The sequence below is a fragment of the Cucurbita pepo genome, chromosome 12 (genome assembly GCF_057944985.1).
Source record: "Cucurbita pepo subsp. pepo isolate OVF chromosome 12, ASM5794498v1, whole genome shotgun sequence".
In the NCBI taxonomy this organism is placed as follows: Eukaryota; Viridiplantae; Streptophyta; class Magnoliopsida; order Cucurbitales; family Cucurbitaceae; genus Cucurbita; species Cucurbita pepo.
This window is the reverse complement of record NC_141809.1, coordinates 15,351,803-15,367,124: the sequence shown is the minus strand read 5'-3', so window position 1 is coordinate 15,367,124 and position 15,322 is coordinate 15,351,803. Positions and strand designations below refer to the sequence as shown.

The 15,322-nt window shown below is 35.2% G+C and overlaps 2 protein-coding genes across 8 annotated transcripts; both read left to right on the top strand.

Annotated features, from left to right (window-relative positions):
- The first annotated feature begins 747 nt into the window (after positions 1-747).
- LOC111807729 (uncharacterized) lies at positions 748-5,134 on the top strand. Of its 4 annotated transcripts, none has more exons than XM_023693585.2 (8): positions 748-848; positions 1,719-1,829; positions 2,029-2,163; positions 2,454-2,579; positions 2,948-3,019; positions 3,329-3,549; positions 3,635-4,654; positions 4,805-5,133. In XM_023693585.2, exons 1-8 carry the CDS (start codon positions 815-817, stop codon positions 4,817-4,819), a joined length of 1,734 nt encoding a protein of 577 aa, XP_023549353.2. In that variant the 5' UTR covers positions 748-814; the 3' UTR covers positions 4,820-5,133. The 4 variants fall into 4 exon arrangements, with proteins under 4 accessions (XP_023549353.2, XP_023549354.2, XP_023549352.2 ...); XM_023693586.2 differs by having other exon boundaries at positions 3,329-3,413; positions 3,492-3,549; positions 3,635-5,132; XM_023693584.2 differs by having other exon boundaries at positions 3,635-5,133.
- Positions 5,135-7,788: 2,654 nt separating this feature from the next.
- Positions 7,789-13,861, top strand: LOC111807728 (uncharacterized). Of its 4 annotated transcripts, none has more exons than XM_087129211.1 (8): positions 7,789-8,004; positions 8,369-8,449; positions 8,567-8,783; positions 8,926-9,074; positions 9,786-9,865; positions 10,027-11,835; positions 12,487-12,634; positions 12,943-13,861. In XM_087129211.1, exons 4-8 carry the CDS (start codon positions 8,933-8,935, stop codon positions 13,653-13,655), a joined length of 2,892 nt encoding a protein of 963 aa, XP_086985337.1. In that variant the 5' UTR covers positions 7,789-8,004; positions 8,369-8,449; positions 8,567-8,783; positions 8,926-8,932; the 3' UTR covers positions 13,656-13,861. The 4 variants fall into 4 exon arrangements, with proteins under 4 accessions (XP_086985337.1, XP_023549351.2, XP_023549350.2 ...); XM_023693583.2 differs by having other exon boundaries at positions 7,789-8,008; XM_023693582.2 differs by having other exon boundaries at positions 7,789-8,008; positions 8,369-8,490.
- The last annotated feature ends 1,461 nt before the right edge of the window (positions 13,862-15,322 follow it).

Sequence of the window (15,322 nt, the reverse complement as noted above, 5' to 3'; positions counted from 1 at the left end):
TTGTCAGTAGCGTTATCCTCTCTACTGGTTGTATGGTCTAGCCTCCGGGTTGTTTTTAAGGTATTTAGATGTTGTTACAATAACAGAAGAGACTACAGTTCCTATGGCTAACGGATGCATTTTGAGACATTTTACAATCAATCATCTGAAAGTAGGAGTAATCAATCATCTGAAAGTAGGAGTTTGGAGTCCATCGAGTCTTTTACGACGAGTTTTTTTTTTTTTTTTTTTTTTTTTTTTTTTTTTTTTTTTTTTTTTTTTTCCAACTTATCATAAAGATTCTCTTCAAAATTTGATTTTATTCCAAATTACTCTAAAATATACTTTTTTTTTTCTTTTTTTTTTCTTTTTTTTTTTTTAGATTTTAATTTCTAAAGAAATATTTACGTAATTAGATTTCATCTATTATTTAGTAACATTTGAATATTTACATGCAAATTGATTTTATTAATTTATTTCCTTTATTATATAGAGACTTTCAAATTATTTAAATTTTAATTCTCAATTTTGAAATTACATTAAATGAAACATATTCCACCATTTTAGCATATTAATTTAATTACTCATTTTATTCTCTGACTCTCCATTTGGCTATTTTCTACCCTATTTATTTTTTTAATAATTCTACTTTCTAAGATTAAATTAAATTAAATCTATTAATTAATTAATTAATTAATTAAAGTTAATTATCTAAGTAAAACTTTTTACACGTTCTTGAAAGCGCGGTGTTCTCCTTGTTATGTACAACCATTTTGGCGCCCAATTTTTTCTTTCACAGAAACCACAATCCCTCGTTTACAGGGCGCGGATTACCATGAAGCGTAATCTCAAACCGTCCATTTCTACTGGTTCTTCTTCGATTCTTCCTTATCATGTTTTTGAGTTTCTTTAATTTTGATATATTGCTGTTGCTTTGATTCTCGATTACACACCATGCTTTCCCCCGTTTAATTTTTGAGTATTTTTTTCAAGAATTTTGTTCCTGAGAGGATCGATTTTGTTTGTTGCCACTATTCTTTAATAATTTCATTCCGGCTCCAATGTATTCAAGTTACTATTGTGGTTTAGTTCGATTTCGTTGCCTCGATGGATTTCATATATGGCCAATTATAGCTCAACTTCATTTCATTAATGAATGTTTGACGTTGTGTTATCTTTTTCTCTCACGTAATTTGGTATATTCTGTCATGAGAAGCCGGAAGTGATCTTGTATGTTCTACTGTTGTTCTTTAAACTGCACGTAAAAATTGCCTTAATTGATTACATATCCAATATTTTGATCAGATCAGTAATGTCTCTCCTGTACTCCGCTATCGTTTGCTTTCTTCATCGAGTTTGTTGGGAGTTTGACCAAAGTCCCAAATAATGAGCATATAATAATGCCTTCATTGATATGAGACCTTTCAGATAAGAAATCTAAAGTAAAATTATGAAGGCTTATGTTCAAAGTGGACAGTATCATATCATCGTGGAGGGGATTCGTTGTTTTAATAAAAATTCATTATTGTATATAAACCTCAATATGTGATATTGATACCCTTGCGTATGAAGTAACGTTTAAACCATAGAAGCTACATTTGCTATTGTGTGACTACGTTTTGCAGTTATCCTTGTTTTCTCTAAATTGTTACAGGAAGTGAATTTCTACTTAGTAAAATTAAATGATTCCAAAAGTTTCTTCATAATTTTGATAAATCCTTCATGAACATTCCTTATAGATAGTAACTGTCGGAAGAGAATAAAAGTTGGAGACCTTGATCGTGCTAGACCTTTGACATGCAGAAGAGATACTTCTCCCGTATCCTTGAAAGAAGGACATGTTACATGCCGTGAGTTTTCTACATTACCCAACTCTCAATTGTACTTCCCTAGAGTAGCGAGCTATTCGATGCTCCCAGTGTTCGCAGTTCTCTGTCTTTTTTTCTTTTTTGAGTTTTGTTCTAGTTAAGTTTCTTATTGTATTAGTGCATGATCCTTGTTAAATAGTTGAAATGTTGATATGTTTTCTTGTATGAGAGCGATGAGCAGCAAATAATGCAAAAACTTCTGAGTTTGCATTTTTTAAGAAGTTCAAGGAAGATGCAAACCGTAGATTCAGTTCATCTCTTCAACGTCAAAAGGAACTTCAATCAAAGAAGTTCAACTCGACTGATCATTTCAGAGGTAAGACATAAACTTTAATTGCAATATCAGTGTTAGCAGAAAATATAAATATATCTATATTTATATACTTTGGGATGTGAACACGTGGATATTTTTAAGAACTATACTTTCAGTGTCTGCCTTATCTGCACATGTGAGGCTAAGACCTTCCAGTCAGCTCAATGTTGACGTGTTTTTTTATTCAAGTTTAACCCATTCTTGGAATCAACCATAAAAAAAAGATAGTATCAATATCTCCCAATAAAAGTTGGAAGTAACTTGTAACTTGTACCCATTATTTTGTTTCAAAGCGGAGAGAGCAAGGCACGTTGATAATCGCTGTAAAGACTTCACATCACATCCTTTTGTTGAGAACGTCACTCCTATTAACTTTAACTCGATGCATTTACCCCTGGGTAATTCATCCAAAATTTCAGGTATGCAAGTAACTTGTAGCCTGTCCTTCTGAAGTGGAATTCATCATTTTTTTTCTTTCCATTCATTTCGATCTCTTCCATTTCATTCATTTTATCTAGATCCTTCTTTTCTTTCAAACTAAGGGAAGGATAAGAATTTTATGCCTATCTATACTATGTATAGGCTTTTCATTCCATCTACTGAACTAAGACATTAGGCCTTGCCAATACAAAATGAGTCGGAGATTTTCTTCCACATATTGCATGTATTAGTGTAATGCCTTTCAATTTGTACTTATATTTGGGTTTGAAGTACATGATGAAATGAGATCCTACAGGAAAACAAAACAGTTTCCAAATTGTAATTTGTGCTCTTTGTTGTATTGCAGACGTAGGTGTGAAACACACTCATAAAACGTTTAAGGATATACAGAGCGAACAGAGAAATGTGGAAAAAGATGGTAATTCTTTCGTCTGAGTTTCGTTCTTCTCTCTTTTTCTTGCTTCCTTTTTTTTTTTTTTTTTTTTCAAATAGAGAATCACAATTTTGCGTTCTTATGAGCAAATGTTTCGTCTTTTTTTTTTTTTTTTTTTTTTTTTGTCCAGTTTTGCATTCTCAACAGAGTTGGGGAGCCCTGATCTAATAGTCTTAGAAAATTCTGAGCCATATTCGTTAATGTGTAATGCATTCATTTAGTGGTTTACATCAGAAAGATAGATGGGATAGTCATGATAGCGTATTTGATCAAGTACTCTTTATATTCATACAGACATTTTTAGTAGGAAGAGGCAGAAATTACGTCAGTTCATTCAGAATATGTCGTTCCATGGAACTGGTGAATCATATGAGAAGAGGTCAGAGTCGCCTTTGTTCTATCTGTTGTCTCGTCATCTTTCTGGATCCGACTCTGGAGTTTTTTGTAACTTGTCCAGGTATGGTGTTATTTCCACGCTACTTAGCCGGCTTATACCTGAAAGCAATCAGTATAAGGTATCATGCACTTTTAGCATCTTCCAATTACTTCAACTATTTTTTTTTTTTTTTTTCTAATTCTTTTCTCAATTACTGGCTATAGAATGAATCTGATTCTCCACAGTTAAATAATAACTTGGAAAAACTACAATGGTTGCCTGGAAGGTGCTGGCCAAGGCTTGATTATGAGCATCGTTTGAATAATAGTTCATCGCCTTGTCGTTTGAATAAATCAAGAGGCAGAGTTCTTTTCCACTCTGATTTCTCAACCAATAACGATGATGACAACTTCCACGTTAAGTACAGGACCAAGGAGTTTGACAGTGATGTAGAAGGGAAAATGACTTTGCTTGATGCCAATAGTTCACCTAGTACTGCTGCAGTTGAAAACTATAGATCACTTATCACCCTTTTCAACCCGCAATACGGTTTCTATGATCAAGGTGAACCTTTGCACATAAGGAAGCAAGAGATGGAACCTCTTCTGCTGGGTTGGGATACGGACGACATAAAAGATGACAGTTCTAAATTTACAGAGTTCCACACATTTGCTGAGCCACCAATTTCGTTCGCTGATGATCATCAGCCAAACTTGCAGGAGAGTTTTGGTGCAGTTGCACTATGTTCACCCCCTTTCCCTTCCAGTTATCATAGAAACTTATATCCATTGCCATACTCCAGTTTAGGCAGCTATCAAATCCATGGGTTAAGTAGGCCTAATGTAGCAAAAGAGGAAGGTATAGACGCCAGTTTCAACAACGTGCATTTGAATTTCTCATCTGTACCCAAATATCTTAGTCAGTACGATAACTATGTCGATGACCGTGGCATCTGTGACTTATTCTGTGCACAAAGTGGTAATTGGCTTATGAATTATGCGTCAGATGACGAACACCGACATCCTTTTGTAGAAAGTATGTGTGCTTCTGGCTTCGTCTTTGATTTTGGATGGAAATACCTCTCAGGCTCAAAGGAGCACTGCCAAACAGCTTACCATCTACTTGAGTACCCACCGGATGAAATGAGACCAACATCCCCTGTCAATGAAGAATGTAATATTGACAGTTCAGAATATCGACAGCCCTTCTTCATCCAACCCGAGTCGTTCTTTCAAGAAGGGAAGGTACGCTCTCTACTGACTGATAAACTTAGCTGGGATGTCACTAGAAGTGAAATAAATGTCGCTATAACTGAAATGGATTTCGTTTGACACCAGGTTCAACTCACAATTGATCCTTTGTGTCCTCTTTTGACCTGTCTTTCTATTTTACAGAGAAATAAACTCTGAAGTCCTTGTGAAAACCACTCATATTTCTCCATGAATTGCTTTCCTCTCATATTTCTCCATGAATTGCTTTCCTCGGTGAATTTAGATTTAGATGAACTGTACATTAGGAACTAGAGACAATGGTATGATATTGTCCACTTTGAACATAAACTCTCGTGGTTTTGCTTTTGCTTTCTTCCAAAGGCCTCATATCAACGGAGATGTATTCGTTACTTATAAACCCATGATCAATCCCTTAATTAGCCGATATGGGACTTCCCTCCCAACAATCCTTAACACTTTACCTTTTGGTTGAGCCACAAGTAAGTTTTATTTGTTTTATTTAAGTTGAAGTAGGGTTATATCATAATAAACTATTGTTTTGAGAGAGATTTGGCAGAGAGTAACATGGGTTGGCATTAAATAAATTAGAAGAAAATGTACCTAAAAATTGACTTCTTGAGGGGTTAATGGAATTTTTGAAGGTTGCACTTGTTCCACCAAAGGTAGAGTGGTTAGGTGGTGGTTATGATACATGACTAAGACTCTTTATTCTCCCTTCCCTTTCCACCAAATTCCATACCCCAATTATTATTTCTTTTGGTGTCTCATTTTTCCTAATTAGTTCCATATTATTCTTAATTAAATCTTGTTCGAAATTTCCTTTTTGTTCTATATTTTAATTTAAATGCGTTTTTTTAAATTTATTTAAGAATTTAAATATATACATAAGAAATATGAAACAAAATTGATTTAAGATCAATACGATATAATTTAAAACTTATAACTATTAAATTACATAGAGAATTATTTTCTGGTTGTTTTGTTCTGAGGTCAAAACCGCGTCGTTTTGACCCTTTAAGTATGGAAATATTATAAAGCATATTACACTGCAAGACACCAAATTTTCTCTTTTCTCTCTCTTTTGCTTTCACTTTTTTTTTTTTTCATTTTTATTGCTTTTATATTTTCTTTTTTAATGTTGCTTTTTTATTAGTCTATTATCGGGTTTGATTTATTTCGGCCGATGTACTTTTAAAATAGCTAATTTAGTCTCGGTACGTCATCCACCAATAGGTTATAATGTTCAATTATCCACTTCTAACTATTAAAATTAACAAAATTCACTGAAAATTGAATACCTTCTTTTTAAATGAAAAAATTTCCTAATATTTTTTATAATTTTTAGGCCCCATTTTTGTGGCTATCTAATAAGAACACTATGAATATCTCATTAAAATCATCTCATTAAATGCTTTTAATGGGATAAAAACAACTTTATAACTTAAAACTAAACATTTTTCATTTATATATATATATATATATATATATATATATATATATATATATATATATAAAAACTACAAATGGTTGGAAAAAAATAGTAATTTTATAGTGATCAAATAAATAAAATGGGACCCCATGTCCTTCCCATGTTTGAAGGTAGATGGAAATATATATGTATTTATTCAATAATTAACCATTTTTTTCTATTCTTAATTCATACATTAATTTGACAGAAAAAATTAGATGTTAGGCGATAGGATATTCTCCCACCAATATTATATTTTATTGGAGAGGGAAATAATTATATATATAATTTAATACTGATTGGTGGAACAAACTTTATTGTAAATTATTATTTTGAGAGTAACAAACGTAGGAGGGACTTTAATAGAATGAATACATATTAATTAGCTTTTTTTTTTCTTTTTTTTTTTTTTTTAATAATTAACAATATATTATTTTTAAGAAAATTGATTGCATTCATGATAAAAAAAACCTGACCATTTCCACCCAAAGTTGATCTTTAACGTTACCCAATGCCTTTGATTTGTTTCGAGAAATATACGCGAGTGTATTATCAGCAAATATCATATTAGAAATAGACTCATTTTCAACTATCAATTTTGAAGCAAAAAATTGTGGTTGGTCTCTAAAAATATCCCAACCTCGTGGGATTTGGTACGTATGGAGTGAAGAATCATCGTTTAAACTCGAAATATGGGAGGGAGTGAGAAGAGACTTTTTTTTTTTTCATTAGCCAAACGAGGGCAGAGATGAGGATTATATTTCTCGTCCACCTCACATTGTAATATTGAAATTGGAGTCTTTAAAAATTATATTTAACCCATTTACATTTCTTTTAATAGAAATTGAATTGAAAAATGGAAATTATGCATACAAAAATCAAAATATGAACCCCCTAAACCCTCAAAACGTCAAAATAAAATAAAATAAAATAAAATTTTCGAATTTAGTAAAAGAAAAGAAAAGAAAAAAAAGAGACCCAAATTGAGTTTTTTTTTTTTAAAAAAAAAAAGAAATCATCCCAATCAAATCAACCTACCTTTTTATGGTAATAAAATGATTAATTACATGTGAGGGATAACATTAATTATTCCAACGGTATAATAAAAAGTTGTTACTGTCTAAAAGTAAACCAAAGTATCATTGTAAAAAAAAAAAAAGTTAAAAAATCAATAATGATAGATAGATTTTCATCTAATTTTAATTATTAAAAAATAAATTAAATTATTATCAATTTAAATTATGTGCAACATTTTATCTATTTAACCTTTAAATTAAATTCTTCTATTCTCTTTATCTTTGTCATAATATTGATTAAATAAAATCCTTAACTTTTATATAAAAAAGGGTCCATTTATAACTTTTATGTAAAAAATTAAAAAATTTATATATAAAAAAAAGGATTTAAAAACTTTTATATATATATAAAAAAAAATTGTATATAAAAAAAAAAAGAATTAAAAATTTTATATACAAAAATAGATTTGGAAACTTAATATGGACAGAATATTACAATATAAAGACAAAATTCACAAAATTTAATAAACAAAAACCATTCTCAACGCCAAATTACCAAATACCAATACACGGTTTGGTTCGTAATCGAAAGCATAAAATAAATCATATTTTATAAAACGTTTTCAAGTCCGACGGCGAGTCGGTGGAGAGAGAGAGAGAGAGAGAGAGAGAGAGAGAGAGAGAGAGAGAGACAACTTATACCCTCCCGCACGAGTACGCAATTTGCTTCTTCTTCGTCTTTCTCACTTGCTCATAGATCCCGGCCGAATCTCCGGCCAACTTTCCGACGAGATTTTCTGTCGCTCCTTCGGCTCCGACCTCACTCCTTTTCAGCTTCTCAATCACACTCTGTGGAATGCTTCTCTCTGTGTCAGAATGTTGGTCGGTTCTTTACTCCGCCGCTGCTGTTTAATTCTTCTGCATTTTTATGTTTCCCTTTCGATCTCTCGTTTCCCGAAGCTCTTCTCCCTTTCAGCTGCTTTCGAATCTCATTCTCTTTCTGCCTGAATCAATTGCAGCTTTTCCTTTTTCTTTCCTTGCTAATTTTTTAAACTAGATTCTTCTTTTCTATCTCTATACTTGCTCCTTTTTAGTTTCGGGAGTTAATTGTGGTTTTGAATTGACTTACTGATAATTGCGTGTCACTCTTTCTGTTTAATCTTCGGATTATCGGTTAGTGATTGCTGGGTTTTGCTTCTTTGCTTCTGTTCATGTCATTCTGCTGTTTTGCTTTTCTTGTAGGGGGAATTCTCGATCCCGGTGCTTCTTAGACTCTGATTCTAAACGTCGAGTTGAATTTTTAGTTCTATGAAACCTCGATCAGTGAGCTCCTTCCCCCAGAGAACTCAACAGCGTTAAATTAAGCGTGTAATTTGAAAGTTTCTTGGGTTATCGAGCTGTGACATAAGAATTTATGTGATGCTTCGTGTAAACATGCAGAATTTTCCGTCTGCATTGCTCAGTTCTTTGTTCTGTGTCGATTGAAGGAATGGTTTCTTCCCCTCTTTGAATACTCTTTCGACTCTCTCTCTCTCTCGTCTTCTCTCTTTGTGTTCATATGGTCGTTGGCTTCTTCCTTCTTGAAACTTGGGATCTTACCTTCCAAATTTTCGCTCTCTCTCTCTTGGGGCTGAAGCTTGAAGCCAGAAACTTTAAGGTACGAAACTACTCTGTGCATAATTTCCCATTTATTTTTCCTGTCTTGTAAAATAATAGAACTTAGAACATACGCTCTGTTCCTTTTGAAGAAATTAGCCGGTCTATATCTTGTTGATTTAGTTGGAATCCTATTTTTACAGTGTTCAAATGAAGGAGGTTCAAAGAAGAAAAGTCCATAATAATATGGAAAAACCTTTCCCTGGATGTGCGGGAAGAATGGTAAACCTGTTTAACTCGAGTGCAGGCGTTCGTAGGAACAAGCTCCTGACGGATAAACCGCATCGTGATGGTGACTTCCCTTTTTTATTTTTCTTAGTTTTTTTCCTACCGACGCTTGTCTCTGATAATTGTCTCCATTCTAATCGTTTTCCAAATTTATATAATTTCTTCTTTGAAGCTTTGGCTGTCTGCTACTAGTAGGTGGTGCTAATGCGGATTTATTAGTCAACGGATGAATTTTGTTCTCAATTTTATTGAATTTTTATTTCTTAAATCTTGGTTTCGTGTGCGCACGCGTGAAGGGTAATCTTGATTATCTTTTCAGATGATGATTGCTCGTGAATTTGGTTGCCCCATATGGTTTTGCCAAGTTTCGAACTTTAAAGCTTAATTGGTGCTATGGATATGCGCTTTTTATTGATTTTTCCCTCTTCGCTGATCAATAACTCATGATATCAAATTGGCCGATTAAAAAAGCTAGTTTGCTCTTGGTCACGTTTGTTAATGCATCACATATTGCAGAACTCATCCTGCCCGGTCAGTAGAAGTAGAATAGAAAAATAAAGCAAAAATTTTAAGCTTAATGTACGGTTAAGTAAAAAAAAATCTTCTGATGAGCGGTTGGAAAGTTTGAAATAGTAGAATTGTTTTCTTTTTCTCGTATATTTTTGTGATGTTTAAAGCTCCTGCTTATGATGCCATTGGATTGACCAGTGTTCTCTTTTGTCAGTTGTGTTTGTTAATGAGCCAAAATTGTTGACATTGACATGGTTTTTGGCAGGTTCTGTACTCACAAGAAGCCACTCAGATGCAGCAATTATGTCGAGTCCCTCCCGAGATAGTCAGATAGAGGATGGACTGGTAAATTGTTAGCACACTTTGTTAACAGTACATTGATGCATATTGTCTGAAGCATGAAAAGTTCATGCACTTCATGTCCATTTTCTACCCATGTAGTTGAGATTTTTGTTTTCCTTTTTTTTTTATTTGTGTAAGAAGTTTGGTTTATTATTGCATTGTAGGGACATTCAATTGGGAAGGCAAACCGAACGCCTATGAAGATGCTCATAGACCAGGAAATGTCAAAAGATGCTGAGTCTAAGATTGCTCCCCCAAATGTTGTTGCGAAGTTGATGGGTCTAGATACTCTGCCCGAGCAGCTTGGTTCAGCTCCTAATAAAACACCTTCAAGAGGTCCCTGGTGTACAGTTAAAGAATCTAGGTTGCCACTGGAATGTACGGAACAAGTTGATGACCATTCAGAGAAGGGAGCTCTGTGTCAAATTCATCAAAGTTCTGTAGACGTTCATGGAATATGGCAGCAATGTTTAAAAACAAATTACGATAGAGAAAAATTGCACTATGGAAGTTTTGACAAAAATATTGATGAAAAAAAGATGGCTCTTGTTCGTCAGAAATTCACTGAAGCAAAACGTCTAGCTACGGATGAGAAACTTAGGCAGTCTAAAGAATTCCAAGATGCCTTAGAAGTTCTCAGCTCTAACAAAGAATTGTTCGTCAAATTTTTGCAAGAACCCAATTCCTTATTTTCTCAGCATAGTTTTCAACTTTGTTCACTCCCTACATCTCCTGAGAAGAAGTGTATCACAATCCTTAGGCCCTCAAAGTTGGTTGGCACTGAAAACATTTCTGAGACAGGGAAGAGATGTGAGAATCAGATGAAAAAACCAGCTCAGGTTTGCCAATCGACTGCTTCTGAAAAATCCAGTAATCTGCCTACTTTGTCAAACCAGAGATTTGATGAATATGTTCAACCCACCCGAATAGTGGTATTGAAGCCCAACATTGGTAAGAATCATGCTGTTAGAACTGTGATAACTCAACAACCTTGCTCCTCACCTAATAAAACATCCGGAAATTTTGATGAGGAAGTTGAGGATGTTGAGGTGCCAGAATCTAGGGAAGTAGCAACTGAGATTTCTGAACAGCTGAGTGAAGATCAATTGGGGCAACGAAGGGATGAAACTTTGATCTCTTCTCTCTTTTCCAATGGTTATACTGGTGATGAGAGTTCATTTTACAAGTCAGAGAATGGGTATGCAGGGGGGGATCTCAGTGATTTAGAATTAATGTCACCGTCTTCCAGGCATTCTTGGGACTATGTTAACAAATTTGATAGCCCTTATTCTATTTCTTCCATTAGCCGTATTTCATGTTCTCCAGAGTCATCAGTTTGCCGAGAAGCCAAGAAGCGCCTCTCAGAAAGATGGTCAATGATGGCATCAAATGCCAATTCTCATGAACCAAGGCATGTAAGGAGAAGCTCTAGTACCTTGGGTGAGATGCTCTCTTTGTCAGATCCAAAAAAGTCTGTTGAATCTGTTGATCGGATAACCAATGAGGAAGAAGAACGGAGGGAGTTTGCATCCTGCTTAAGTACTGATTTCAGTAAGGAAGACATTGGAAGCTCTCCTAGAAGTCTCCAGAGGTCAAAGTCTGCCCCTGTGTCTCCTCTGATGTCAAGTACCAGACTAGGTTTTGAAGCTCCAAATTCTACTATGGCAGATGTCACCACGGAGAAAGCTAGTCCGACGAAAGTTAAATCATCATTTAAAGGAAAAATTTCTAGCTTTTTTTTCTCTAGGAATAAGAAACTCAGCAAAGAAAAACGTAATGCATCTCAGTGTAAGGAGGAATTGGATACTTCTGTTGCGGAAACACTTGGGCCTTCTCTACCTCCCGGCAGGGTTGGTGATGATGCACCTTGTGTCAACAATAGTCGTCTTGAAGAATGCTCATCTTCTGCTCTGTGTGGATCATCAGAGACATCTCCGGGTTTAACCAACAAATTGGGTGTGGTCTCTCTTGAGGTAATTTATCTTCTTATAGAGGATTTGCATGTGTCTTCATTCAGTAATTACTTCCACGCAAGTATCATATTAGGCAAGGTTGTTATATTCATTTGATCGCACTATGTTTAGTTTCGTGAACATCAAAATTTCCCCTACTCCTTTGTGTTTTCTGATTTTTCTTCCTGAGCCTGTCTACCTACTGAGTTAACATGTTGTGCCGGGCATCATTCTAACCGTTCAAAATGGTTGGCTGAAGTATGTTATAAGCCACTGGTATAATTAAGTAGTTATGATTCAGGGCCACTTAGGAATCCCTGAATACTTGAACAGGAACATGATGGATTTTGAATAAGTATTTGTAACAAGAACAGATATGGAAGTGGTGTTCTGTTATGCTTTGTGGATAAAAAATATGGTGTCTGAATTTCTGATTGTTACTGTTCTATATGGAGTAAAGAAATTCAAAATTTTCAAATTGGAAGTCCAATAATTGTTGGCATCGAATTTTTCCAGCCTCTAGCAGGCTTTTGGCCATTGTAACCCTCGGTAACGTTGTAGCACTATGTAGCCTAGTTCTTAATGCATTATTGCTGGCTGTTGCCTCTAGTAGTTTGCAAAATAACCTCTCATTAATCAATTTACTTACAGAACTAAATTTAAATTTTCCAGGCAGGGTTGCCTTTCTCAAGACACTTGATGCCTGGAAATGCCAATGAGATCCCAGACCATCCAAGTCCATGCTCTGTTTTAGAACCGCCATTCGACGATGATGACATCATGCGTGCGTCTTCTGGACATATGAAGCCAAACTCCATAGGTACTCGTACTCTCTTAACTATCCATGCACAGATAGGACTTGGCTATACTTAATTCATTTTCGAAGTTGGATCTCAAAATGAATGATTAGTTTCAAATCTGTCCTTTCCGCCTAAATTTGGGAAACTTCTAGTTCGATGCAATTGAGTATCGGTGGAAGGTTTGGGCAATTTGATTGATGGTGGAACTTTCACATAAGAAAGAAATCGGGACTAAAATTACTGTTTGACTTTGAGCTAAAACCTATTTCTTTAGAATTTTGTTTAGAGTTGTACATATGCTGTTTCTTGATTTTGTCTATTTTTCCAGGAATTCAAGTGCTAACGAAGTCCAGCTTAATTGACAAATCGCCTCACATAGAATCCATTTCTCGAACTTTGAAGTGGGAAGACATGTACTCGGAGAATGCAGATCCATATTTGTTTAAACCCTCATTAGCATGTGAAGATAGAGAAGAAGAGGAACAAAAGTGGCTCGGCCTTGTTCGAAGTCTACTCTCGGCAGCTAACATCGATGACAGTGTGCAGTGCAACTCATTTTTCTCAAGATGGCATTCACTCGAAAACCCATTGGATCCATCACTGAGAAACAACTTCGCCAACCTAAGTGATAAAGAACCAGAACAGGAGGCCGAAAGAAGGCAATCAAGATCAAACTGGAAGCTCATCTTTGACAGCGTCAATGCAGTCTTGATCGAAATCACAGGCTTTCGGTCAGACATGAGCACGATGGCGACGTCTTCCAACTGTGTTCATGCTGGTGCTCTCTCACAACCTTTGGTGGACCTTGTGTGGGACAGATTGAAGGATTGGCTGTCGTGGGATACTCAGTGTGTTGGTTGTGAGATTGGGGACAGTTACAGCCTGGTGGTGGAGAGGGTAGTTGGGAAGGAGGTTGTAGGGAAGGGTTGGACTCAGCAGTTACAAGAGGAAATGGATGATTTAGGGAAGGAAATAGAAGGGAAATTGCTGGAACAACTTGTGGAAGAGACATTGCTTGATTTGACAGGTGCCTGCCCATGACCATCCTTTCTGATTTATTCTTCTTATTATTATATATTATAGTTTTTCATATACAGCCCCAAATAATTTGTGCCATTTTTCTTTGTGTGCATTTTACCATCCTCTCTCTACCGACTCCTCTTCTGCTGTATATTTTGGACTGCCCATTTTCTTTCTAGCTAATAAGACTATCAAATATCTACCAGCAATAGAATCATTTTCACTCACTGTCCTACTGTTTCTTCTTCTCATTCCTCGTTTCTTTCTCTGCTGTATATTAGATGTTAATCTCATTCTTATATTAACATTTTAGTCCTTATGATCCTGTCTTCGGTTTTTATTCGTCTTCGAATTGATAGAGGGGCATGTTAAGGATGCAAACATCGGTCCGAATCATTTCAAGGAAAGACTTGTAGCTTTGATTTATGGTTTATAAGTAAAGATCTTGTTTTTGTGAGACAATAGCATATCATTGTAGAAGTACCGAGAGTTTTGTTGTCTTAATATAGTTTTTGTTCAAGTGCTCGTTTGCGTATGACAGGGGTTTTTTGGAAGATCTTACCAAATTATAGGTACTGGATTTGATTCGAGCACATGCTAGTGGTTAAGTTGGGAACTGTGATGAGTTGGGATTGTGAAGTTTGGTGTAAAATTGCAGGCAAATCCATATGCAAACCAATGAGCGTATGGATACAATAAAGAAAGGACATAGAAATAAGAAAGAGAAGTTGGAAGTCGGAATGACAATGGGTAGCAGAGCAACGTGTAAGGCAAGGCGGCCCCATTTCATTAATTCATTTGGTAACAATATATGTGGCTTCACACATGTGCTGTTTCCATTGCACTTAATGCATACTGGCCCTTTTGTCTCGCTCTATCATACTGTACATACAGACTCAGCGGAGCGGGAGTGCGCCTGTTCACGTAGGTTCGGGTCTTTCATTTGGACCTTCTGGCAGATGGATACTACGGGGCCAATGCGTATAAATTTGTGCTTGATTAACGTGGCTCATTTGACGACTCTGGATGTCAGGGTGTATGGCAGCTGGTAGAGATGAATAAAGGTGGGCTGCTTCAAAGGGACTTGTCTCTTAATAAACGGCAAAGCAGAATAGGAAAGAGGCCGAGTGATGAGACTTTCATGTGAAGCTAACATGATTTGCTAGTGGGGGATCGAGTAACACACTCTTGGAAGTTCAACAAGCAGTTTTATGATTAGGCGTGAAGAAGAAAACAAAAGAATCTCAATTTGATGACAAATTTAGTCCGATGGTTCTCCACTAACCACAAACAAATAACTTAAAATAGTTGAAGATTGATTTGACCCCATAAGCGGGACTGTCATTCTTCTATCTTAGACGATCTGAGGTCGTTTACAACTTGAACGAGCCTTTCTGCAGAGGATTAGAGCACGTGGCTATGCACCACGGTGTCGGGTATTAATTTAAAAACCTTTGAACTCCTCAAAATTTAAAGAACACTCTTAATTAAAAAAAAAAAAAACATTTTTCACTGTGTAAAACAAATTACAAGCTTTCTAGAATAACGATAAATAGTTTTTGTCTATATATTAATGGTAATATATATTTTTTAATTTTAAAGGTAAAAGATATTAATACTAATTTTAAAATTTTATAAGTATTTACTATTCAAGGGTATTAATGTAATTTTATAAAATTTAAGGTTTT

What these genes read in the sequence shown, in the direction of transcription:
- LOC111807729 (XM_023693584.2), top strand. Translation starts at nt 815, where the DNA reads ATGAAGCGTAATCTCAAACCGTCCATTTCTACTG. An exon ending in CAAACCGTCCATTTCTACTG is followed by an intron (nt 849 to 1,718) that starts GTTCTTCTTCGA and finishes CATTCCTTATAG; the next exon opens with ATAGTAACTGTCGGAAGAGA. An exon ending in CTGAAAGCAATCAGTATAAG is followed by an intron (nt 3,550 to 3,634) that starts GTATCATGCACT and finishes TACTGGCTATAG; the next exon opens with AATGAATCTGATTCTCCACA.
- LOC111807728 (XM_087129211.1), top strand. Translation starts at nt 8,933, where the DNA reads ATGAAGGAGGTTCAAAGAAGAAAAGTCCATAATAATATGGAAAAACCT. An exon ending in GGATAAACCGCATCGTGATG is followed by an intron (nt 9,075 to 9,785) that starts GTGACTTCCCTT and finishes GGTTTTTGGCAG; the next exon opens with GTTCTGTACTCACAAGAAGC. An exon ending in TATGAAGCCAAACTCCATAG is followed by an intron (nt 12,635 to 12,942) that starts GTACTCGTACTC and finishes CTATTTTTCCAG; the next exon opens with GAATTCAAGTGCTAACGAAG.